The following is a 24,350-nucleotide window of genomic DNA, read 5'->3' as shown; positions in this document are numbered from 1 at the left end:
CTCCAACCTCCCCGCCACACGCAGGGCCACCAACCTCCACATTTCATACCAGCCCAGGCTGCCCAGGGCCCCATCCAACCTTGCCTTGAACACCTCCAGGGATGGACGGGGCATCCACAGCCTCTCTGGGCAGCTGTTCCAGCACCTCACCACTCTCATAGTAAAGAACTCCCCCTGACATCCAACCTCAATCTTCCCTCCTTTAACATAAAACCATTTCCCCTTGTCCTGCTGTTATCTACCCTTTTAAAAAGATGACTCCCCATTAATGTTCCGATGTTTGTTTGTTTTCCAGGACGACTATTTGCAACCTGTACACCATGCCACGGATCGGGGAGCCCGTCTGGCTTACCATGATGTCAGGGACTCCGGAGAAGAACCAGCTGTGCCACCGCTTCATGAAGGAGTTCACCTTCTTGATGGAAAATGCTGCAAAAAATCAGTACGGTGGATTTGAGTTTTTAAATGCATACATGTTTTATGCCAATGTTTGAATCGATTTTGTTAAATCTTCAGCATAATAATAAGCGAGAAATAATCAAAGCACTATTCATATTCATATTCACTATTCATGTGAAAGAAAAGCAACCCCTGTATCTTTGCAGTCTGTTTTCCTCTTTTGGCTCTTTCTGCTCAGGAAACAGGGCTAAATGTAACCCATAGGGATCTTGACGGTTGAAGCTACTCAAACAACATTACTTAGGGCCCAGGGAGGCTTGTTTGGTTCCCTTCCCTGGCTGCAGAGCCGCTGCAGAGACATCAGCTCCATCTGCCGGTGCAGGAGAGCCCGGGCTGAGCTCCTGCACTGCTCCTGGGAGGGACAGGGAGGGCTCTGGCAGGACCTGCACTCCATCGCTGCAGGAAATCCCTGAGCACTTCTCAGGAAGCTTTTCTGCCTTACCTGCTTACTTAACTAGTGAAAGCCACTTCGGAAGAGCATAGCCTTTGTGGCTGAGCTGCCTTCCTCGTGGTTGCTATTGAAAAACTTTGTGTCAGAGGCATTTTTGAAAAGGAGCAGCCATGTGTGCTTAAACTGCATAACAGTTACATGAAAGAGCACAGCACCTAGCTACTGAACGGCTGTGACAACGAGTAACATCACCTTCCTCCTCATCCATAGCCTCCTTGGAGCAGTCATGTCCCAGGGGGACACAGAGGACTACCTTCTTATAGAGAACGAAATCGAGCGGTTTTGAGATGTTTTACAACACAGGGGTTGCAAAATAGGAAGTCTGATAATTGCCAAACAGAGGAGCTGAGATGCCGCAAGTTTGAAATATTTCATTTGACTTTAAATGTGTGTCCTGAAAAAGAGCTCTGCACACGTGGGAGGAGAGGACCTAAGGAATGACCTCCGTTGCTTTGTTAGCCACCCACATCCATGTAAAGCATGGAAGTGCTGTCTGTTTGACGTGCTGTTGTACATTCTGCTTTCAGGTTTTTACCAGCTCTCCTGACTGCAGTGCTGACTAACCACCTGGCCTGGGTCCCTACGGTCATGCCCAATGGACAGCCACCTATACGAATCTTCCTGGAAAAGCATTCTTCCCAGAGCGTGGACATGCTGGCCAAAACTCACCCATACAACCCCCTGTGGGCACAGCTTGGTATGTGGCAAATGCCTCTAAACCATGTGAAGGAGTACAACTGGTGATATTTATGGATGTGTGTTACTTCCCCCCTCCAAGCTGAAACTATGTGTTTTTTTTCCTACTCAAAACAAAAGTGTGTATTTCAGGCTCAGAGATATTCACTGTATTTTTTTTTTTTTTATGTGCTATAATTTCTTAAGGCAGTATCAATTGTAAAATGGCAGCCAAAAAGTCATCTGTGACAGATCTCCTGCCCTGGTGATGATGGAGGATTCTGTTCCTTCTCTTGTCCTGTCTCTGTAAAGAAACTCCATTTTGATTTATTTGGGATGCTGCTATCAATAAGATTGATTCTAGAAAAAGCAAATTTAAAAAAATCCATCTTTTGATGAGAAATGGACATACGATGAGCACAGCGGGCAAAGGAGTGGCACAGTACAGGAAATCATGACCTGGGTAAGGTCTCAAAGCTTAGTTGATTGAGTTGTGTTGTCTTTAATTGCTGAGTAGAGAAGAGAAGAGAAGATGATCTTCTTGCTCTCTAGTAAGGTTGTCCTGCTCTGCACACAAACTTCCACTTGGATGGGGAAGGGAAAGTTTTGTGAGGTTGCCCTTTTCCAGAACAGGCAGGGATGGCCAAATTCTTGGCAAGGAGACTGATGGCAGAGCTGATGAGACTCAAGGGATCCCCTGTTGTTACACTGGCCTTCAACGCCTCTCAGATCCCATGGCCCCTGTCCCTGTGCTCAAGTCCTCATACCTCCAGAATAATACAGGTGAATCTGGAGCCTGGTCTTCCAAGCTGCCAGGACAGCCCGTCTATCCATAGGGGAGCTTAAGGGGAGGGAAGGGAAGGTTGGCTTCAGCTGTGCACCTGCCACTGGCACTTTTTGCCTACATTCTTGGCATAGGTTTGTGTCCCCTTACAGCTTTCTTTTGGTAGGTAAAAGTTCAGCTCAGTTTCCAGGCTATCCAGGGTAATTCAGAGCAGATGCCTCCTCTCTCCCATATCTATATAAGGAACACGGACCAGCGTCCAGAACTTGGGACTGAAGTGAGGTGGTGCAAATACTCCCTAATATGTGAGATCAGATGTCCCCCTTGCCAGCGTGTCATCTTACTTATGATGCCAACAGCTTCATTAGAAATTTCTGTATTGAAGACAGAATAACAGCATAGCTGTCCTCACGCTTCTACTTCAGTAATTTTCTGCTGTGGGCTTTGCCTTTGAAAGATGGCCACAACAGCTGTCTGTTAGAAGAAGAGTTTATTTTAAAGGTGCAAAATAATCATCTTTTATTTCCTGTTCCAGGTGACTTGTATGGGGCTATTGGATCACCTGTGAGATTAGCCAAAACAGTCGTGGTTGGCAAAAGGCACGATCTGGTACAGAGGCTGCTTTATTTCCTCACTTACTTCATCAGATGCTCGGAACTTCAGGAGACACATCTGCTAGAAAATGGGGAAGATGAAGCCATAGTCATGCCCGGAACTGTTATAACTACCACGCTGGAGAAAGGAGAAGTAGAAGAATCGGAATACGTGCTTGTCACGATGCACAAGAACAGGGGTAACTTGCTACCAAAGGAGTCTGAGGAAATGAGAACTCCTAACTGTAGCTGTAAAAACTGCAAATGCCCCATTTCTCTTGCACAAAACATAGAAGGTGTTTCACAGCAAGAGAGAGAAGACGCACAAAACACTCCTAAGGTGGAGCTGGAAACTTCTTCAGATGAGAGCAGAACTATTGTTCCTGATGATGGTCAGGAGGATGCTGCTGATGGTCATCAGCCGAGAACCTGCCAGGACACTAAAGTAGAGAGCGTGGTGTGCACAGGGTCATCTTCACCAGAAAAACGCGTGTTGGCAGAATCTGGTTTGGAAGCAACAGCAAACATGTGGAGGAATGAAGATGTGCTGGAAGCAGGCAGCCAGGCGATCAGTGCGACGCGGTCACCCGGTATAGCCGTGGAAAAGAAGCCTCCAGATAAGCTCTTCTGTGATGCATTTCCTTGCAGTGCTGCCGAAGCTCAGACAAAGGTGACTTTCCTCATCGGAGACTCCATGTCACCTGACTCAGACATCGAGCTCAGAAGCCAGGCAGTCGTGGAACAAATTGCCAGGCACCACAGCCCGCCGACAGCGGAGGAAGGAGTGTCTGCTGATCAGAACTGTGAAGCTAAACAAACTGTTGAGGACCAAAATAGAGACTGTGGGACAGCTGAACCCTTTCCTCAAGTTGCTAGCGAGCATCAGAGCTGGAATCCAAATGCATACAACGCTGAGGGCATGAGTCTGTTTGATGACAATTTTACTGATGATGGCTCAGTTGAGACCCGGACTATGGATGATCTTCCAGGCCAAGCAGCTGCAGAGCTTCTCACTCACAACAGCAATCTGGAGTTTTCTAAAAAGCTATGTACAAAGACTAGCAAACCACCTAGCGAATTTTGTAAATTTATGGACTCTGTTCGACAGGAGACCTACAAAAACTGCTTTGCTGAGCAGGACCAAAGAGAGAAAATCTCTATTCGTGTCCCCCATGGGGACAGAGAAAACGCAGAGAAAAAGGTGGCCCCGGGAATTGATTGGGACATTCCTAGAAATGAGAGCTCAGACAGCGCCCTGGGTGACAGTGAAAGTGAGGATGCAGGTCACGAGCTAACCAGACCAAGCAGTAACTACTATGGAGGAGAGCAGGAAGACTGGGCAGAAGAATATGAGATTCCTTTTCCTGGGTAAGTACCATTCAGCTGTAAGAGAGCCCAGAAAAGATGCAGCCTCTTCTCATGTCACATGTTTGAAGGAATGTAGGCTAACTTGGCATCGGTGATTGGAAAAGTGTCTCTGGAGCTCACTGGTTGTAAAAGAATATGGAGAGATCAGTGGTCTGGAAAAAAATATTAATTGTGTGTTGTGATCTTGGCTCGTATCCTTTTTTTTTTTTTCCACAATGGGCTGACTGCAAAAGCTGCCTTTATACTGTTTATTTCTTTGTAGAAAGCACTTGAATGGAAGTAAGAATAGATACGAGAAATGTGAGGCTGCAATCTCTCTGTAAGCTGAATTTGGTGTTTTCTGCTGCACATCTCTCTGATACGCCTTTCTTGCAGGTCAAAACTAGTTGAAGTGAACTCTGTCCAGCCCAGCATTGCCAATTTTGGACGATCCTTACTAGGAGGCTACTGCTCGTCTTACGTCCCCGACTTTGTTCTGCAAGGAATAGGAAGCGATGAAAAGCTGAGACACTGTTTGGTGTCGGATCTGTCTCACGCTGTGCAGGTAATTAAGCTATATTTGGTGAATGTATTTGTCACAGTGGGGAGAGGTAAATGTTTTCAAACCTACAGATCTGCAGGAAGTGGAAGCATTTGCTGTCACAGCTCTCTTCAGCTTTCACCAGTCTCAGGTCATCATTTCTTTCTCCGCTCTCAATTAAGCACTGCTATTTCCCTGCAGATCTGGAGCGCAAAAACTGAGGCTTCTGAGAGCTGTGTGCCCTTGGGAAAATGGGGCTCTGAGAAATCAGCCTTGTAGACACTGCAGCCTGCTGCTGGTTGTGTGCCTGCAGGGTGCAGTGATGTTGAACGAGACAGGACTCAGGTTGCTGTGCATCTCTTCTGCACAGAACCCCTTCCCTACATGAATGGGAACGCGGCTGGGGAGTGTGTTATTTCCTGCACCCCTTCAAGTGGCTGTGAGATGAGTGGGAAACAAGCCACGACCACAAAACGTGGTGACAGCACAATGCTTTACTGAGCAGCAGTTCCTGAGAGCCTCCCCGGGGTGCTCTGAAAGGTCCCGTTCTCCCGCAGCTCCCAACCTGACGATCAGCTGTTCAGAAGGAGGTGCCTCCCAGCAGCTCAGCCTGAAATATGTTCTGGGCTTCCAAATGCACTCAGTTAGAAACCTCCGGGGCTGTAGAGCGGAGCCCAGCTCTTTGGTGCTCGCTCCCTCTGCTGGCCCTGCCCTGGAAACACATGGGCAACACGGGGCGTTCAAAAGCCGGTGGAGTTGTTGGTGCTTCCAGTTTCAAGGGATTAAAATACAATTTGAGCGTTTGTTTTAACCTATATTCATTATTCGGAGCTCTTTATATCAAATATCAAAAGATAAAGTTGTCAGCTGGTGCCACAGTTCAAACCTGGAAGAAAATGTTTAATGATGACTATCCTAAGACTGCTCGCTTACACTGAAGCTCTGCTTTTAGCAGATGGAAAACAATTCTGAGCACATGGTCCCGTGTTTTGGGGGAGGTTTGGGCTGGGGTGCTCCCCAGCTCACCGTGCTTTGTGGGAAGGCCATCACTGTGTTGTGCTCACAGTTCTGCTATTCGATTTGTGTTTGCAGCATCCCGTTCTGGATGAACCGATCGCAGAAGCTGTCTGCATTATTGCAGACACAGACAAATGGACAGTGCAGGTGGCCAGCAGCCAGAGGAGGATGATTGATAACAAGCTGGGCAAAGAAGTGTTGGTCTCCAGTCTCGTCTCTAACCTGCTTCATTCCACTCTTCAGCTTTACAAGCATAATTTATCTCCAAACTTTGTAAGTATGAATGAACATTGAGGGGGCAATGATTTTAAAACCTCCTTTCACTTCACAGGTTAAAGATGCCGTAAACTCCTGCCTAGTTTACTTCTCCGTAGTCACAGTTTTGCTCAGCAGTGTGTCTCCTGATGCAGCTGTTTAAGATGTCCGTTTAAACACTGCGCTGCAACCAGTACAGCTGTCACATTAATTCTGATTTTAATTGCATCAAAAACACCTACTCAAAAGCAGGAGCCTTGCTGGTAAATTCAAATTTGCCAATATCTTACTAATTACTCTTATAGACATGACATGAGAGCAGTACAGCTGTGCTGTTCTGCTTTAAGACTGGTTTAGTATGGTTTGGCTGCAGTGCTGTCCTGCCCCTCACACGATGTTTCATTGCTTTCTAGTGTGTCATGCACCTGGAGGATCGGCTGCAGGAGCTCTATTTCAAAAGCAAGATGCTGTCTGAATATCTCAAGGGCCAGATGAGAGTTCACGTCAAGGAGCTGGGCGTTGTGCTGGGGTACGGTCACAGACTGCCTTGGAGCAGTGGCACAAATCAGCCACGGCTGCAGGCTTCTCCTTGGCTGCTGCTTGGCCCCCCACAATGGGCTCAGCACTGCGCAGCTTGTCCTGCCTTAGTTGGTTTGACATCACCACGCAGTGAGGGCACCTGAGCCCTCCAAGCTGACTTTCCTTATGGGCAACAAACACCCTCAGGGTCACACAGGGCACATTGTGCCTCTCTGTGCATGGGGCACAGCTGAGCAGCTACGTACGGGGTGTTTATAGGAGGGCTCTGAATGTCTGTGCAGGGAACAGGGTGAGCAGGAAGGCACACAGAGCACGTGTGGAGCTGGGGCAGGGAGCAGCTGTGCCACAGCCCCCTGGTAGCTGCAGGCATGGCTGAGCCCAGTGCTCTGCTCCTGTGCCTGGCTGCCCAGCTGCTCTCGGAGGGTAGGAGGGGATCTGTTGTTTTCCTCCCCCCATCAGCAATGCCCCATTCTGCTGCCCCTGTGTGCAGTGATGGCAGTGCAGAGCTGTCCCAGTCATCCTCAGCAGACACGACTGGAGGGGGTGTTAAAAGCAGGCTGGTGGCTGGAGTTTGTAACCCAGCTGGCAGCACTGTGTTGGGAGAGAAGCATTGCTGCCTTTCATGTTACTTGAGCAATGTTCTGCCACTCTGAGCTGTACACGCTTGCAGCCCACGTACAAAAACTGCACCTTGAGCCGGTGCTACAGTTATAATGCACATGTTCAGCCCGGCTCTGGATTAAATGTGACTCTTCTGCTTCCTTTCAGGATTGAATCCAGCGACCTCCCTTTGCTGGCAGCTGTAGCGAGCACTCACTCTCCGTACGTCGCCCAGATACTGCTCTAAAATGCCAGAGAGAGCAAAGATGTTTCCTTTTTTTTCCCTTGAAAACAGAGTGGAAGACAACTTGTTCTGGCTGCTTTCTCTTTGCAGCCACTGAAACAAACTGCTCCCAGAGCTGCAGCATCTCCATGTTGGGTGGATGGTTGGACTGGATGGTCTCGGAGGCCTTTTCCAACCTCAGCGATTCTCTGATACATGACTGCACACGATACAAACCATTGGGGGCTTTTCTTCTCCCGCATGATCTCTTATTTAAAGAAGAAAGAAAGGATAAAGAAAGGAAAACAGGAAAATGAGTAAGCCCAAGTTTTCAGCTGCAGAGAAGTGAAGGTTTTGGTGAAAGCTGAAGATGTGCATTTTTTACCAGTTTCTGCCACAGTGGCTCACTGTAATTTATCCTGGGGTACCCAAGGAAGAACTGCTTTGAGACATATTTGATGCTATTGCCAATTACAAACTTTAAAAGCGAAGGCAGCAGCTGCCCTCAGACCCAGATCTGTCATTCTCAAGCTGCAACGATTTGTGAACAACTTCTCCTTTTTCATGTCATAGTCGAATTCTGGATGCTTCCCTGAGGAGGAGCAAAGGGTGGGGGGTTGGTTGGTTTTGTAACAAGCTCATTAATGGCACTCAGCTCCAACGTTTAGTTATGATCTTTCTCCTGGGGAGAGGAGATGGTGAGGGTGGGGAGGGATGGGGAGGGGGTGATAGGAAAGGGCCACCGGGCACCTGCGGGGGGATTGTCTCTTGACTGGATGTCGTAACCAGTATTACATGTTCATCATGTTTAAATGTTGCTTTATATTCAGTAATGCTTTTTTTGGACAACATAATCAAAATGTTTTAAAAAAAAAAAGAGGCTGAAGTTTCCCCACAGGCCCCAGAGCACCACGACTATTACCTCCGACTTTTGTATGGTCTGTAATGGCCTCTGATGTTCTTGCAACTGCGATTCTTTTTACAGCAGTCAGTCAGCTGTTGAAATAACGAGCTGGGAGTCATTGTACCAAAGCACTGGGGAGAAAGCGAACAGACTATTACCCTTAATTGCTCAGGTAACTAATTGATATATTTTTTAAAACAGTTCTACAAAAAATGAACATTGATTGCACCACGGTATGGAAAAACCCAAATCATTTTTGGACGGAGTATCCCCTCGCTGCAGATGGCTCCAATCCCTTTTCTACTCACTTGTGTAATTACCAGCAGGAAATGTTGTTTATTTTATTCTCAGCATTTCTCCTTGACTCAGCCATCGCTGTTTTGTCATTGTATATACAATAGTTGTAAGAATAGCTGATGGAACCAGTCTGGTGTAAGTAATGTAAATATACAGTGGTAGGTGGATTATGTTTTCAAAGGCTCTACTACCTCAGTTTAACTGGACACTTCATTATAGACTTTTCCTTGCTTATTTGTCCTAGCAGCCAATTAACGTCGCTGATTTTAGGTTCTGTTTTCACTGATTACATTCAGAATATTGGGATTCGTGGGTTACTCACTGAAGTAGGAGGAACGTGTTCGCTCGGTCACCAGGCTGCATAAATAGTTCTATAAATATATCGTTCTGTAATCATATTTTCAATAGTATAGCACGCCTTCTATTGTTGTTTGCGGAGTTATTTTAAATACAATCTATTGTAAACTTGAAAACAATAGGAGAGGTCCTTGCCCCACTGCTGTCAATGTCAGAACTCTCCTTCCTTCCCGTGCTGGGGCCGGGCTTCACCCAGGCTGTCGTTCAGCAACGTTTGAAACCTGCAGCTGAGGGCTCTGTTCCAGGGAAGAGCCGCACGGGCATCCCCTGAGTTCCCATGTAGGACTGAGCCTACCTGAGTGCGGAACCCCACCTCGGATCCAGGCAGTGCCATCTGAAGCTCCTTTGTATATAAAATCCAGTGCTGACTGCTGCAGGGAAGAAACTCGTGGTTGTTGTGCGATCCGAGGATCCGTTTCTCCCCTGTCTGGTAAATGTCCTCTCTCCACCACCCAACTGCATTACATCTGGCTTCTGGATCGAGCACGCCATGTCGGGGCCCGGTTGTGTCAACACGTTTGCAATGACATACAGGCTGGAGCTCAGCAGCCGAGCTTTGGCTCTTCGCTCTGACGCAGGACGCAGCCCCAGCGCCCGCGGGGATGTGCTCACTGTGCAGTGTGTGCTCCTTTCCCCATGGCTCGGTGGACTGTGGGGTTGGAGGCTCCCAGGTACGAGCACAGCGCGGTACGTCCATCTGCAGCAGTGCAAGGAGGGAACTGCACGGGACTGGAGCACTGGGACTTCAAATTACACCACAGTTGTTTCATGTGAATAGAAAACTAATGCGTTTGGGTTCTTTTTTTCCACTACTACCGATCTCCATTAACATGTCTTAATTTTCGGGCTGAAAGCTAAGTGTTGTAGGCACACGGATTAGCACATCTATTTGTGTTGCAGTTGGCAAACACGGGGCTGCTAAGAACAAAAAGTATTTAAAAGAAAGGATGTTACCCCTTGCCCATGTTTTCTCTGTTAGTTATTATGGATGTTTTATGACAATTTTTTTGCTTTCTCTAAATTATTTAGATGGTGGTACTTGTAAAATGCTGGGTAAAATGTACATACTTGTTATCTCCTCTGTTTTTTTTTTTTTTTTTTTTTGTATATATTTCTCAAGATGTGCACTTGTATTATAATAACCATTCCCAATTTTAGGGGAAATTTGTGCAATAAAAACAGTATGTCAATTTACTTCTGGGATGCAGCGTTTCTTCCTTATGGCTGCAGGAGGGGAGCGCGGGTCGCAGCCAAAGCAGCAGCATCCCACGTTTGGCATCCGTCCCCCCCGCAGCCCCTCCTGTGCCCCCCCTGGGCTGGGCGCTCCGTTTGGGTCTCTCTGGGAGCAGAGATGTGTGGCTGCATTGGGGCGGTGCAGCACTGCGTGTGCAGGGCTGGGCACAGGGCTGTGCTAGCAGTGAGCTCAGCCACAGATGCTGTACTTGCCAGCCAGTGTTTCCTATGGATGATTTCTCCTTTTCTGTGTCTCCCTGCGCACGCGGCCGGAGCAGCGCCCGTGTTTGTGTCCCACACTGTGCACATTCCGTTCCAGCCATCCCTGATTCTTTTCATATGCTGCAGTAACAGCTACAGCCTTTGTACACCAACTGTGTGTTCTCCCTGTCTTGGCTGTGTACAACAAAACCATCTTTGCTATTTCTGCAGGCGATGCTAAATATATCAGTGCTCGGATGTTTGGAAAGTTGCTGGAGCTCGCTGGAGATGCTGCATTGCTGCAATTGGTGCTTTTGGGCTTTGAAGAAGAACCCCAAGATCAAATCCTGGTGAGATCTCCGCAGTTTTTATATCAGAACCCGATTTCCCAGCCCTGAGCTCACACTGAGGCTGAGCCCCATCAGTGGGGTGCGGCGCTGGCACTGCTCAGCGCCAGGACGGGCAGCAGCACTCAGCTGTGTTGCTCAGTTGCTCAGCTGTGCCGCTCTATGGTTCTCGAGGAAGCTTTAAGGGGAAAACTTCATTTTACTGTGTGCATTTCCTGCAGGTTTGCCTGCACTGTGCAGCCCTCGTGGGTCTCCGCTGCTCCTCTGCTCCCTCGCAGTCCCCGCTGGGAGGCATGGTAGCACAGCAGCACGTCCTTCCCCTCTCTTTGTTTATTTTTATTACCAGAAATATTTGCACAGCGGCAGGGATGAATTTCTCAGGCTCCATGTGTCCCAGCTGCTGGTTCCCAGCAGGGCTGCAAACATCTGCATCCCCACTGGGGCACGGGCAGCTCTGAGTGTAGCACAGGAGATGAGCAGATGCATTTCTTTGCCGTGCTTTGTCTCTGCCCCATCTCCAGCTCTCTGGATCCCTTTGCCGCTCCTTTCCCCGAGGACCCCCAACCCAGCTTCTCTGGCGACAGCTTTTTCTGGATGTGTGTCCTCCACAATGAGGCTGCAGCCCACTGGGAATCCCCCCCTTTCAGTACGTTGGTGGTGGGAGGGACATCTGCCCCACCTCGTCTTGTTCCCATGGACCAAAGGAACAACTTCTGTGCCCCGTGATATGCCACGGAGGTGCAGCGAGGAGTGGCTGTGGGGGGGGGGGGCACCCGGGGGCTGCTTTATTTCCTGCCAGGGACCCTTCACTGTGGGGAATTCAGGTTGATTTGGAAAGAAGACGTTCAGCAATACTTCCGTAATGACTGCCAAATTACAGCCACGGGCAATTATGTTCTTCAATAGCTTTGTGAGTGCGCTGAACCCGAAGAAATTAAGCTCCGAATTTTCGAGGAGTGGATTTATTAATAGCAGCTGCAAGTAGAAACGACGTCTAATTGTGATCAGCACTGAGAGAGCAGAAGGAAGGAGGGCTGCTGTGCGCATCGCGTTACGAAGCGACCGACGCGACCGGAGGGAGACGGCCTCAGCAAACGGGATAATTACAGCCGTGCTGCCATAATTAATGCTCACACGCTCTGTTCCTCAGCCCTGTTTTTCTGGTGCAGCTCGGTTTAAGTGAAGGTCTCCGTGTCGCTCTGACGCTGGTTTAGGCTGCAAAAGCCATCAGCCCGCGGGGAAATTCATTCTTGAAACTGCAGCTTAAATCTGTGAGCCATTTCTGAAATTACAGGTTAGCAGAGCCCGGGGCCTTCCACGGAGCAGACACACATTGTTCAGAGCTTTGGAATCAGCGCCTGTAGCGACGCAGCACTAAAATGGAGGACCCACCACCAGCGGGCAGAGCCCACCTTCACTGTGTGCACATCTCACAGCACCACCGCTGGGCCCTTCCCCAGGAGCTGCTCCCCGACGGGAAGTGCTGTGCCGCAAAGGCCCATAAGGACAGCAGCAAAAGCCCACTGCTTAAATACAGTGTGGGTATCTGTGGGAAGGATCTGCCCGTGGGCAATACGAGCAGCACATCAGTCACGAAGCAGCCGGAGCCGTGAGCAGAGCTGTGCTGGTGGAAACGAATCCCTCCTGCCTCACCGCCAGCGCTGCTCTCCCACCTGACGGAGTCCTTCCCGGTTTGTAAATGCACAGCACTGCAGTGGGAAGCAGAGCACCGCATCAGCCATGGGACGGAACTCTGCAGGGGGGGAGGATGGGAGAACCCCCCCCGAGAGGAGGCGCCCTTTGCAGCTCTGCTGGGAGATAAACGAGCGGGGTTCTGCCTGCAGAAGGCACTCTGTTCTGCTCACTGCTGGCACCGTGTGAGCGCACTGCTTGCTTCGGCGCTGGGAGGCGAAAGACAGCCTGCAGAGAATGGAACTTTGTGGACTCTGCAGCCTGGGATGGCCCCGAGCTGCCCAGATGGCTGCGGGGTACCACACACCTGTGAGCTCTGCGGGGCCACTGAGCGCCGGGGAGCAGATTGCAGGGAGTAAGGATGGCTGTAGGCATGCAGAGCTGTGATAAAAGCAGCTGCTGAAGATGAGTGGGGACACAAATCATCGGTGTGGAGGAGCTGTGAGCTCCCGGTGTTTCACTTATGTCAGTGGGAGCTACTTTTAGTGCTCAGCTCGTCCCAAGAGCAGGGCCGACAGCATCGCGATGTGACCACAACCAGAGGACGAGCGAGGGAATCTTGGCCTGCATAGCTTTGCAATGAGTTCACGGCACATTCCTGACTCCCCGGCCCGTTCCGAGCCTCCGGAGCTGCGCACCATTTCTGTGCAATCACATTGCAGCTTATGCACAGCCACAAACACGGCCACACACCTCCCGCAGGACGGCGCGGTGCTCCCTGCCCCGCACACAGCAGTGGCTCTGAGCCCAGCAGGGATGCAGAGGGCTGCCCAGCGCAGCTCCGCGCCTCCGTGCCACCGTCGTGCAGCACCTCATCCATCTGCAGCATGCAGCTCTGCGGGGCTCTGGCTCTGCGCCTCTGCAAACAGCGGCGTGGTAGAACCGCGTGTTCTCTCCGGGTCACAACGGGTTGCAGTCACAAACGGACAGCGTTTGCAAGACCACCTTGGGAGTTATGGATGTACAACTTGAAGCAGAACCCGAAATGGCTTGAGATGGCTTTTTAATTAATGAAGGAGTTAATGAGCACTTTGGGAATCAGATGTGCTGGCCCGGCTGGGTGCCGCTGGGCAGCTCTGCATGGAAGGAGGGCTCCTGCTTTCCAATTCCTTGCACACCCCCCCTTTTCTCGTGGCTCCCCACAATCGAGGAATACCCTTCAGCTGAGGCCTTAACAGGGTGGTAACAACAAAGGAAAGGCAAACGCAGAACCCCTCCAGATTGCTTCCTGCAGGGACAGCTTCCCCCCTCCCAGCCTTTCATTTCTGCACTCCAGAGCCCGGACGTCTGCAGACAGTTGCTGGATACCTCCAGTATCCAGAAGGGCCCATATGTGCTATCAGTGTTTGCCAGCAAAGTGCCGGGCTGGAATCAAACATTTCCAGCTTTTGTGCGGAAAGAATAAAACGGCAGCAGATAGATTAAAAAAGACCTGTTTCAGACAGAAAAGAGCAGAGCTGCTGCACGGTGCTGTGTGAATACCTCTGGCTCCGAGGACATCCACTGCCCTCCTTTTAGATGGTATTTATCGGGAATTTGGGTGTTTTTGTCAGTCCTTATTCTGTTTTATCAGACATCTCTGCCAACTCAGTGCACTGCGGGGTGGGCTGGAGGATGAGGGCAGGAGGGCCGTGCAGTGGGAATGGGAAAGTGAGCAGTAAATGGTGAAGCACCGTGCGCCCCATCTAAAAGTCCCAGGGTTCCCCACTTGTTTCACTCTGGTTGGTTAAGGGTGGAAAACCAGAGCTTGTGATGGTGAACTCTGGGACTGGTTGTGTAAATGGCCCTCTGGTCTCACCCCACAGGGAAAATGTGTTGGTGAAAAGAAGGAGAGATGGGGTTTGAGCTTTAACATTTGTATTATAATAGAGCAAACTATGGAGTTACAGATCTCATATTCCCAATGCTCCATGTGTACGCTTTGCCATTACCCAGCACTGAAACTCCAGGAATACGCACAGCGGGGCAGAGGTGTAACTGCCCTACAGAGGTGTGCTTGAACAAAACTACCAACTACAGCACTGCATACACCACTTCACACACTGCTACTGCTCTGTCGCTGCACCCAGCAGGTTACCATCACAACAGGCACAGACAGAGCGGTCTGAAGAGCTCTGGAACAGGTTGCCCAAGGAGGCTGTGGGTGCCCCATCCCTGCAGGCATTCAAGGCCAGGCTGGATGTGGCTCTGGGCAGCCTGGGCTGCTGGTTGGTGACCCTGCACATAGCAGGGGGGTGGAACTGGATGAGCATTGTGGGCCTTTTCATCCCAGGCCGTTCTATGAGTCTCTGATTCCCACTGGGGAGCACAGAGCATTTGGTTTTCCTCTCCTCATTCACAGTCTGTGTGCCTTCCTTGCGGTGTGCTGAGCTTAACCAGAAGTCACAGCCAATGCTGTGAGTGAATCTCTGAAGGGAAATTTTTGTCAGTGCTGAGAAATCCAAAACAATGGGCCAGGAGCCATAGTGAGAGCGAGGAAGGAAACGGCCGGGCTGAAATAAAACTCACGGGAACAAAATGAGTATAGAATACATAAAAATACATACAAAATATATTTCGGTGTGTGACAGTTGTGTATTTCTCCCACTGGGAGAGGTGAGGAAACTGAAACGTTGCCCTGAAGAATGTGTGATGTGTGCAGGATGGGGGAAGCCATGAGCTGAGCTCATCGCCAGCAGTGTCAGTGCAGCAAACAGTGGAGGGGGCACAGCACGGTGGGCCACACACCCCATAGCTCAGCTGCTCCTTTCCAATGGAGACGTTTGAAGCAGAAACGTTTAACCTGCAGTTGGTCTGTACAGATAGCAGCACGTCTCTGATTCGTAAACGTGAGGCTGTGGATATTCAATAAACACAAGAGAGCATGGTAAGTGGCAGTGGTTTATTAGGGCAGAGCGATACAGCCCAGACCGAAGGGAAGCAGATTTTCCCTTCCACACAGACAATAGGCATCCTGCTTGACCACATCCCTTAATCCCAGTCCTGGAATTACTCACTTGTGAAAGCTTCTTAATTGTATTTAAATACACGGGCTTTGCCGTGCGGAGAGGTGAGCTGCGGTGCTGCCAGCAGTTCGGATCACGGCACTCATCTCCATTGTTCTCCAGGTATTTGGGAGAATAAAGCTGACAACTCAAACAGCCCCTGGAATAATTGCAGCTATTACAGCCATTACCTACCCAAATTCAGGTATTTTTGGAGCGAGGAAAGCCTCATTTCGTGGGCCGGTTGAGCCGAGCAATTAAATAGGAATAGAAGGTTTTGTTCCTGTTTGGTACCTGCAGATCCTTCACCGCTGGCCGAGGTTTAACAGTGACAAAAACTGCGTGCAAAGAGAATGGAGTTTTTAGGCCGTTCATTGTGCTGCCGGGTGCAGCGCCCACTGCCGCTGATTTTGGCTGCAGCACGGATGGGTGGCACCGCGGGGAGCCTTCGGAAGGCAGGGCTAAGATTGAAAACGTCCCCGGTCCGTGAGAGCCCCGCAGCACGGACTGCAGCTACGCCTTTCGTTCTGCCTCCTGCTGGGGCTCTTCCCACTCACCTCCATGCGGGGATGCTGATGGTACCCGACTGGGTGAGCTGATGGAGAATCACTTGCTTTGCTCTTCCACCTCTGGCTTAAAAAAAAAAAAAAAAAAAAAGGGAAGGCAGGACGTAAAAAACGAGCAAAATAACCCCTGGGTAAAGAATGCTTCGTGTGGCCGTCCTTTCCCACTCATTTCCCCCCTCGTGGGTTTGTGGCGGGGGTGCGGGAGGGCTCCCACGCTGCCGGGGGCAGTACTGGCGGGCTGCAGCCGACAAAGGATGTCAGGGCGTTCCGCCAGAGGGCACAGCTCGGACAGCGCCCCGACCTCGGGGCAGAAACAGCCGCGCTGTGTGGGGACGTTCCGAACTGAGCACAGAACCGCCGCGCGGATGGGCGCTGCGGAGCACAGCCGCAATGAGCCCACGCGCCACCACTGAGCCCCGCACGGCGGCCCTGCGGGGGACGCGCGCCGTCACCGGTGCCGGCCGCGGAGGTCGGCGGCGCTGCGGGCGGCCCGGTGTGCCGGCGGTGACCCCGCGCACAGCGGGGGGCTGAAATGAGACGGCCGTTACGGTCCTTTGCAACCCGGGCCGTCCTACGGCGCTACGATTCCGTGACGCGGAGCCGTCCGTTGGGCTCCTGCGGCGCCCGCACCGCTCGGCACGGCGCCCACGAGGGAAGGAATGAAGGGAATGTCGGATTTGTTTTTGTTTTTATTGGAAGGAGACGCGGGAAACTTCCTCAGTCGGCTCGGAACGGCCGCGCGAAGTCCTTCAATACGACCGACGCGCCGTAAAGGGCAAATGAGAGCGAACGGCAAGAAATCCCGGGGGAAGGGGCGAACCGAGAGCGCTTTTGTTAATTGGGAAGGAAGCGGAACGAACCCCGCGGCGGCGCAGTCGGAGCGGCAGCGGCGCTGTGCGGCTCCGCGCGAGGCGGCGGCGGGAGGGGCGGCCGCACAGCGCACAGCGCACAGAGCACAGCGCACCCCCACCCGTCACGCGCACGCGCCGCGCTCCGCCCAACCCTCGCGAGCCTTCGGCGCGCGCCGCTCCCGGCCCGGAGCCCTCGCGGGGGCGGGGCTCCACTCGGCCCCTCCCCCCCCCCGCCCGCCCCTCCGTCTCTGCCGATTTTCTGGTTAAAGAGCCCGCTCTCGCGTTTTTCGCTCCGGGCGGGATGCGCGGCAGGCGAGCGGCGCGGGGGAACGGGACGGCGGCGGCGGCGGCGGCGGCCTGAGGGAGCCGAGCTCGGTGCCCGGAGAGCCGCGCGGGCCTCGCTCCGCCCTCGGGGCTCGTCGGAAAAAGCGCCGACGCGGCGACGCCGAGCTCTCCGCCCGCCCGCGTGGCTTTGCGCTCTGCCAGCCGGCGGGCGGAACCGCTCGGGGCGGAGGGGCGGGCGCAGGGAGTCGCGCTCCGGCCGGTAACTTCCCGCAGCTCGGCACGGCGGGGGCCGCGCCGCCGCCTGGGCCCGCGCGATGGGGAGCGGCGGCCGGCGGGAGGCAGCGGCGGCGGGGGGAGCGGGCAGCACCTGCCCGGAGCCGCGCCGCTGAGGAGCCGGGATCCGCCCGGAGCGCAGCGCAGCGCAGCCCGGCACCGCGCCCGCCTCGGCTCTCGGGCCGCTCCCGGCCGCCCCGCCAGGAGGGCCTCCGGGGAGGCGCCGCCCCGCCGCGCCGTGCCGGGGCTGAGGGGCCGCCGGCGGGGCCGGGCCGCGCGCTCCGTGCCGGGCCGGGGGACGTGCGGGGCGCGGCGGGAGGATGAGCGCGGCCGTGGAGCCCCGGGTGAAACAGGCGCTGCGGAAGAAGCCGGCGGAGAGGACGCAGGAGGTGAGCGGGACGGTCCGCCTCGGTCCGCGTTTCCGAACGCCGTGAAGCGTTACGAAATAATTTCCTTTTTTTTTCCCGAATCGGCGCCCGCCGTGGCGCTGCCGCGCGGCCCGGGGCGGTTCGGGCGCGGTTCCGTTGCCCCGCGTGGTTCCGGGCGCGGCGGTGTCGCGGGGCGCTCCTCGCTGTGCGATCTGCCCGGGCCGTTCCGGGGCTGTCCGCGCCTTCCCCTTCTCCGACAAACTTCTGGCCGTGATTGCACGCGCGCTGGGCGGCACGGAGCGGGGCTGCGCCCTCCGCGCGTGGGACGTCGGATATCGGGTATCGCATTTGTGCCTGCCGCGCTCCGCGTTAATGATGAGCGGCCGCTGCTCCCTTCGCAATGTTTCCTTTTCCCCCCCTTACCGCAGAGCTTTTCCCGTCTGCTCCGTCAGCAGAGTTCCCTCCGTGCCACCGCGGTTTGCAGCTGCCCGCTGAGCCCCGTTGAAGCGATGGGTGCCCCAGCCCTGGAGGTGCCCGATGCCGTGGATGGGTCCCGAGCAGCCTGAGCTTTAGGGGCGAGCTGCCCGCGGCTGGGGTGGCTGTAGGGGGGCTGAGAAGTTCCTCCCGACCCAACCATGCTGTGATTCACGTTATGGTTTTATGAAAGTATAAGTCTTGTATAGCCGTGTGACTTTAATCTGACAGTATTGTGATGCCCGAATGCTTGGACCGTGCGGGGGGGGGGGGGGGGGGGTTCATGTGGATTTGTGTCCCTGGGGTGGTTCAGGCTGGATGTTGGGAGAAGCTTCTCCAAAGGGCAGTGAGGTACGGGAACAGCTGCCCAGGGAGATGCGGACTCCTGTCCTGGAGGTGTTCCCGATGTGGCACTGGGGGACACGGTCAGTGGGCGTGGTGGGGTGGGCTGTGCTTCGGGATCTCAGAGCACTTTTCCAACCTGAATGATTCTGTTTCATGGCTTCGTGTAGCTTTCTGTAGGTTCCCACGGACTCTGCCGTCAGGGCTGCGTGCAGGTTTGATTTTTGCAAAGGTGTCTCAATTCTGGAGGAATTGAAATAAAAATAACTCTCCAGCCTAACTAACAGCACCTCTAAAAATGATTTAAAAAATAATAATAATAATCTTAATTCCCTTGCTGATGTGGCCCCTTTTTGGCAGGCACTAAGAGACACCAAGCAGCCCAACTACTCGTGATTAAAGTGAAACACGTCCTTGCAGCTTGGCAGCACTGGGGCCTCTGTTCTCACGGGGCGGGCGCTCGTGGCCAACGCGCTTTGTTTCTTGGATCCTTTCTGTCTGTATACATTTAGCAACCGGCCTGATCTGAGGGAGGCATTTCCCCGCTCGGAGAGCCCCGTGCACCTGGGAGCTGGGACAGCAGATGGGGACGGGGCGATAAGGGAACCGCAGGAAGTGATTGCAACAGGGATTTAATTCTTATTTTGTCACGGTGCGGAGCATCCTGGCACACCCCGTGCTGGGCAGGAAGAGCAGAGCTGTGCCCGCTGTCCCTCCCTGGCAGCGTGCCGGTGACTCGGCCGGGAAGCATCCAGCTGTGCACGGCAGAGCTGCAGGCTCCCTCCTACTCTCCTAGGAAGGCATCGTCAGCTCCTCCCATGTGCATCCATCCAGCTGCTCCTGTGCTTCAGCTGCGTGCAGGAGAAAACCGCCCCGATTCTTCCTAAGCCGTGGCTGAGATGCGGTGATGAACCGAAGCTCCTCGGCTGGGTGGGTTTTGGTCCCTGTTGGTCCCATCCCGCCCCTCTCTGGTCCCACAGCTACTGGAGCAGCTCACCTGGCTGTCCCAAATTACAGGCTGGGGCTGTGCCTGCGTCAGCTCTGTCAGCTCGTGGAAAAGTACGGGTAAATAACACCACGTCAGTTCTCACTTCAGGGTGCCGTGATTCTGTGTATGACTTCTAGGACTTTATCTTGACAAGATGCTCATCTGTGAGTCCTAAGGAACTGAGCAGGGAGGTATTAAAGCCTTTTTGCAACTTACTTTGGAGAGTGTCTTGATGGTTGGCTCAAGTAAAAAATCTGATTGTTGATGCAACAACTATTTTTGTTTGGAAAAATGTCTGTTAGGGCAAGTTTTCAGCACTGTGGTAGCATTCCAGTGTTTGCTAATTGGGAAAGTGCATAACTTATGCATATTAGACATGTACACACTTGATTTTTTTTCCTTGGGTGTTGTTGCTCAGATCCTCTGTGCGTTAACATGGCTGGTTTCCTGGGCAGGGGTTGTTGTGTTGAACTCGTGGCATTACAGCAAACACCCACTGATACAATTTGATGGCTATTTTGTTGCTCCGTGTAGCAATTTCAGTTTCCCCTTGGAACTACTCAGATGTGGGAAACGGTGGGATTCCTGTGCTTCCATGCATGGCTGTGGTGCTGTCCTGCACATCCCGGCTCTGTGCCTCGTGTCGCAGGTGGGGATATTGAATGAGCAATTTGGGAGTGTTTTAATGGGAGGAAATGGCTCGTTCAAAGCGCTGGGAGGGAAGGGCGAACGATCGTGGCACCGTGTGTGCTCCCTCATTAAAGGCTTCGCTTTTGAGGCCTGGAATTCCTTATCTGATCCATACAAAGGCTGTGATGTTGGTCTGTTGGGGAGTGGTTTAATACCTACAGCAGATAGGGTCTCAGTGGCTGATAGAGTAAAACAGCACGTGGTTATGTCTCCCTTCTTTTTCCCCTTCAACTCCTATGAGCATGCTGTCCTCCATCTCCAATAGATGCCCTTTCACAACGCAGGCATCTCTCAGTTCTTCGTGACTTTGCTCTACACAACATTTCCTTTGCATGGCCAAAGAGCTTTGCTTTTATTGGGCTTCAAAGAGTCAGAGTTTATTTTTATACTGTGAGCTCTTGTATTTTCCTAACTTTACGCTCTGTCTTGTCTCGGTATTTGTGATTAAAGTTAATTCAACTTGATTTGGCAATACCGACTCCTCCTCCTCTTCCTGTTCCCTTTTTATTAATACAGTGGAAAGGGGAAAAAAAAAACACCCTAATTTACACAATTGTGTCATAACAGTCTGCTATTTGGAGTGTGCATGTGATGCTTCTCGACAGCTCGTACACAGAGAGATAGATCTGCATGCATCTAAATCATGCACAAATAGTGCATTGATGGGCATTATAAAATGGCTGTAATAAATAAAATACATTATTGCTGACAGCGTAACAAAGGCACTCTTGTACTGCAGCACAGCTGAGCCAAACAGAGGAGAACATCTGCTTCTTGTTTCCAGAAATAACTCGTGTTTTGATGTCTGCTTTTCATCCTTTTTAATAGTTTTCTGTGAGCTCCATAGGTGAAGCAGTGGGTTTGGCTTTGCTCAAATTGGTGCTTTCTGCAGCTCATGCTGTGCGTGTAGCAGCGTACGGCGATGACAGTGTCGTTCTTGAACAGTTGTTTAATGCAAGCAGAACTGCACACTCGCTGCACACTCCGGCTCCTTGCAGTTGTCCTAACACCAAGAAGAGCTGCGCATCGAGCGGAGCTGCGTGTGCTGCTTTGTGTCTCATAAAGACTGCTCGCTGGTTGGATGTTGGCTCTTCCAAAACTGGCAAAGGGTGATGATGGAAACCTGACTCCTGCTGGGATTTCCTACCGCTTAACCTCTGCCTTAGGTTTTCTCTCTTGGTATTTTGTTAGCGATAAGTTCTTTTAGAGCCATGCTTTCTAAACGGTTGTCAGCGGGCAGCGGTTGTGGAGCTCAGACTGAAGAGCAGTGGTGGTGCTGTGTGAAATATCAGATTTTTCTGTGGCTCTGAGGTTTGGTGCCTCTGTAAGGAGCTCCCAGACGGTGCACCGAAGGACTGCCCAGCGCTGTGCATCCTCAGCTCCTTGCCTTGCAGGGCCCTGGGCTGCCCTGTGTGCAGCTGCAATGAAATGGGGAGAGGCCTCTCAAATTCATAGAATCATAGAATGGCCTGGGTTGAAAAGGACCGCAGTGCTCATCCAGTTCCAACCCCCTGCTATGTGCAGGGTCACCAACCAGCAGACCAGGCTGCCCAGAGCCACATCCAGCCTGGCCTTGAATGCCTGCAGGGATGGGGCATCCACAGCCTCCTTGGGCAACCTGTTCAGTGCGTCACCACCCTCTGGGTGAAAAACTTCCTCCTAATATCCAACCTAAACCTCCCCTCTCTCAGGTTAAAACCATTCCCCCTTGTCCTATCACTACCCACCCTTGTAAGCAGCCATTCCCACAATGCATTGGTATTGCTGGGTTCAGAAGGAGATTGCAAACGTATCTGTACGTGTTTGCAATTTACTGCTAATAAATTCCTGCTTGGATAGTTCCGTGCTGTATGCAGATTGCCCTTCTGTACTCATGACAACAATTATTGTTTGCAGTTACAAGAATATAAGCATTGTGATATAATTATGAATACTTCACATGCAGCCTTGTGAAAAAAAATAAGCCACGTTGGTGGCTGACAGCTCTCAGTGTCTTTGGATGGGGGAGAGCGATGTCCTCTGCTGGACCCATCTCCAGCCTTCATTCCAGCAGTCCCAGTACAGCTCAGTCAGTGCAGGTATTGCTGACTGGTGCAGGTGGTGTGTAGTGTCCCCTTCCTGGGGCTGGCAGCAACACGTTTCTTCTGGATAATGAAATTATGTGGCATTGCTAATCTGTCGTGGCTGAGCGCAGGACTGGTTCATGCCTTTTTGGAGTGCAAAGTCTCATGTAAAATTAGCAGTATTTTTCTGTTTTTTTCAGTTGTTATCCTCACTTGGGGAGTGTGGTTGGTCTGTCTGCTTCTTGGCCTGGCCAGGAGTGCTCATTGGTGTGGTGTGGGTTCCAGTACACTTGTGCAGACCAGGCAGTGGCTGTCAGCATGGTGAGGCCATGGATGGTCCATCGGAGCAGTGGTGACAGCAGCAGTGGGGGTTTGCTGGGCCAGGTTTGTGCGAGCACAGCATGCAGCTCGTGTTCATTGCTGGCAGAAATGCACGGCTAACGGTGTTGAAAAGAGTGTTTTGTAGCAGAGAAGGTGCTGTATCAAATTGTGCTCTTTGTTGTACTTTCCATGGAAATAATTACGAGGCATTACTTTGGAGCAACCTACTTACAACGCTGGAGCATCTACCAATTTTTAACCAAAAGTTAATGTGTAAATACTCCTCTGTAAGAGGCTGGATGCCTCTTAGGTTTTTTGTTTGTTTGTTTTTGACCAAGTTTTGAGCTTGTTTTTGTTGTTCTCCCAGTGTTGCTCATATTAGTCTGGTGATTATTTATGTCTCGGATGCAAATACCGTTACTCTGAGCCTTGGATGGAGTGCTGTGTTTGCAGAGCAGGGCAGCTGGCGTGGATGCTCTGCAGCTGCAGTCTGCCTGCAGTACCTGTGAGGGAGCTTTGCTGGTGGTTTGAGGAAATAAGTAGTTTTTTTTCCCAGCTTTCTTAACAGTTAAGGCCTGTTGAGTGCAGTCAAATTTAGATTCCAGGCAAACAAATCAGATTTCAGGGTACTGCTTTAGGACCGTGTACATACCCGGGCTTTACTGAAGTGTCATTATGGCATTAATGGATAGCTGCTCCTTAAATTTCAACTCTGTCTTAACAAATTGCCCTTGTACCAAGTATTTAATATGAAATGAGTGGAGCAAATAAGGACTGTTTGTTGGGTGGTGGTTTTTTCTTTTCTTTGTTTATAGCACCAGTTTCCATATCAACCCATCCTGTGGGTGAGGGTGTAGGAAGCAGCCCCTGGTAGGAGTGCTGGGGCAGGAGTGAAACAGCCTCAGGTGGAAATGTGAGTGAGAAGTGCCCTAAAGTGGGTGTGTGAGCTCTTGAGATTATAACAACTCTTATAACAACTGTACTCCTCTATAAACCAGGGCTGCAGTGTTGCATTCCTGCTGTGTTCCTTGGCGTGCAGAGCCTGAGCCTCAGCAGGCTGTAACTTCTGCTCCTGTTGGCACTGCAGTATGGAGTGTCTTCACCTCCGGCCTTGTGCGAGTGGAAGGGTACAGATGGTGCTCCTACAGGTGCTGCTTTTGGATTTGCTCAAATTGGTGCAGAATTTGAAGGGTCATTCAGTGTAAGTTGGCTCCTTGGCCCTTTTCTCCTGCCTGTTCCAGCCTGCTCGGTGGTCAGCCTGAACCAGTCGAGTTTGCTGCTCGGTGCAGAGTTCCCAACTGCTCTGTGCCGTGACTCACATGAATTCCTGCATGTAATGGGAAGTCTGCTATATGGAGCATGTATGTATTAAAGAGGAGATCAAATTACAGCACGCTAATAACTCCACGGACAATGGCTCGTGTGTTGGCATTGTTTGCAGAAAGTTCAGGCTTTGGGCTTGGTGACTCATCGCATGCGAGGAGAACAGCTTCTTCATCCTTGAAAACCTCCTTGGATGGTGACTCCACAAGAGAAGGGTGTATGTGGCACTGAGGGCCGTGGCTCAGTGGGCATGGTGGGGTGGGTTGGGGCTGATCTTAGAGGGTTTCTTCTGATCTTAATGATTCT

General features: G+C 51.8%; 2 protein-coding genes across 17 annotated transcripts in view; both read left to right on the top strand.

The window, feature by feature from the left end:
* Positions 1–10,237, top strand: part of FNIP1 (folliculin interacting protein 1) — a 60,317-nt gene extending 50,080 nt beyond the window's left edge. For all 5 annotated transcript variants that reach the window (XM_046900403.1, NM_001398212.1, XM_046900401.1 and 2 more), the window contains 7 exons: positions 296–442; positions 1,438–1,607; positions 2,905–4,330; positions 4,706–4,874; positions 5,943–6,140; positions 6,536–6,651; positions 7,431–10,237. In XM_046900403.1, the coding sequence (XP_046756359.1) occupies positions 296–442; positions 1,438–1,607; positions 2,905–4,330; positions 4,706–4,874; positions 5,943–6,140; positions 6,536–6,651; positions 7,431–7,509 (2,305 nt within the window). In that variant the 3' untranslated portion in view covers positions 7,510–10,237. The remainder of the gene's footprint in view (positions 1–295; positions 443–1,437; positions 1,608–2,904; positions 4,331–4,705; positions 4,875–5,942; positions 6,141–6,535; positions 6,652–7,430) is intronic.
* A 6,926-nt stretch (positions 10,238–17,163) lies between these two features.
* The window catches only part of RAPGEF6 (Rap guanine nucleotide exchange factor 6), a 106,322-nt gene continuing 99,135 nt past the window's right edge, over positions 17,164–24,350 (top strand). For all 12 annotated transcript variants that reach the window (XM_040647251.2, XM_040647247.2, XM_040647256.2 and 9 more), the window contains exon 1: positions 17,164–17,864. In XM_040647251.2, the coding sequence (XP_040503185.1) occupies positions 17,796–17,864 (69 nt within the window). In that variant the 5' untranslated portion in view covers positions 17,164–17,795. The remainder of the gene's footprint in view (positions 17,865–24,350) is intronic.

The sequence above is a fragment of the Gallus gallus genome, chromosome 13, assembly GCF_016699485.2.
Source record: "Gallus gallus isolate bGalGal1 chromosome 13, bGalGal1.mat.broiler.GRCg7b, whole genome shotgun sequence".
NCBI classification, from domain to species: Eukaryota; Metazoa; Chordata; class Aves; order Galliformes; family Phasianidae; genus Gallus; species Gallus gallus.
Note: the sequence above shows the minus strand (reverse complement) of the source record. Positions and strands in the feature narration are given on the sequence as shown.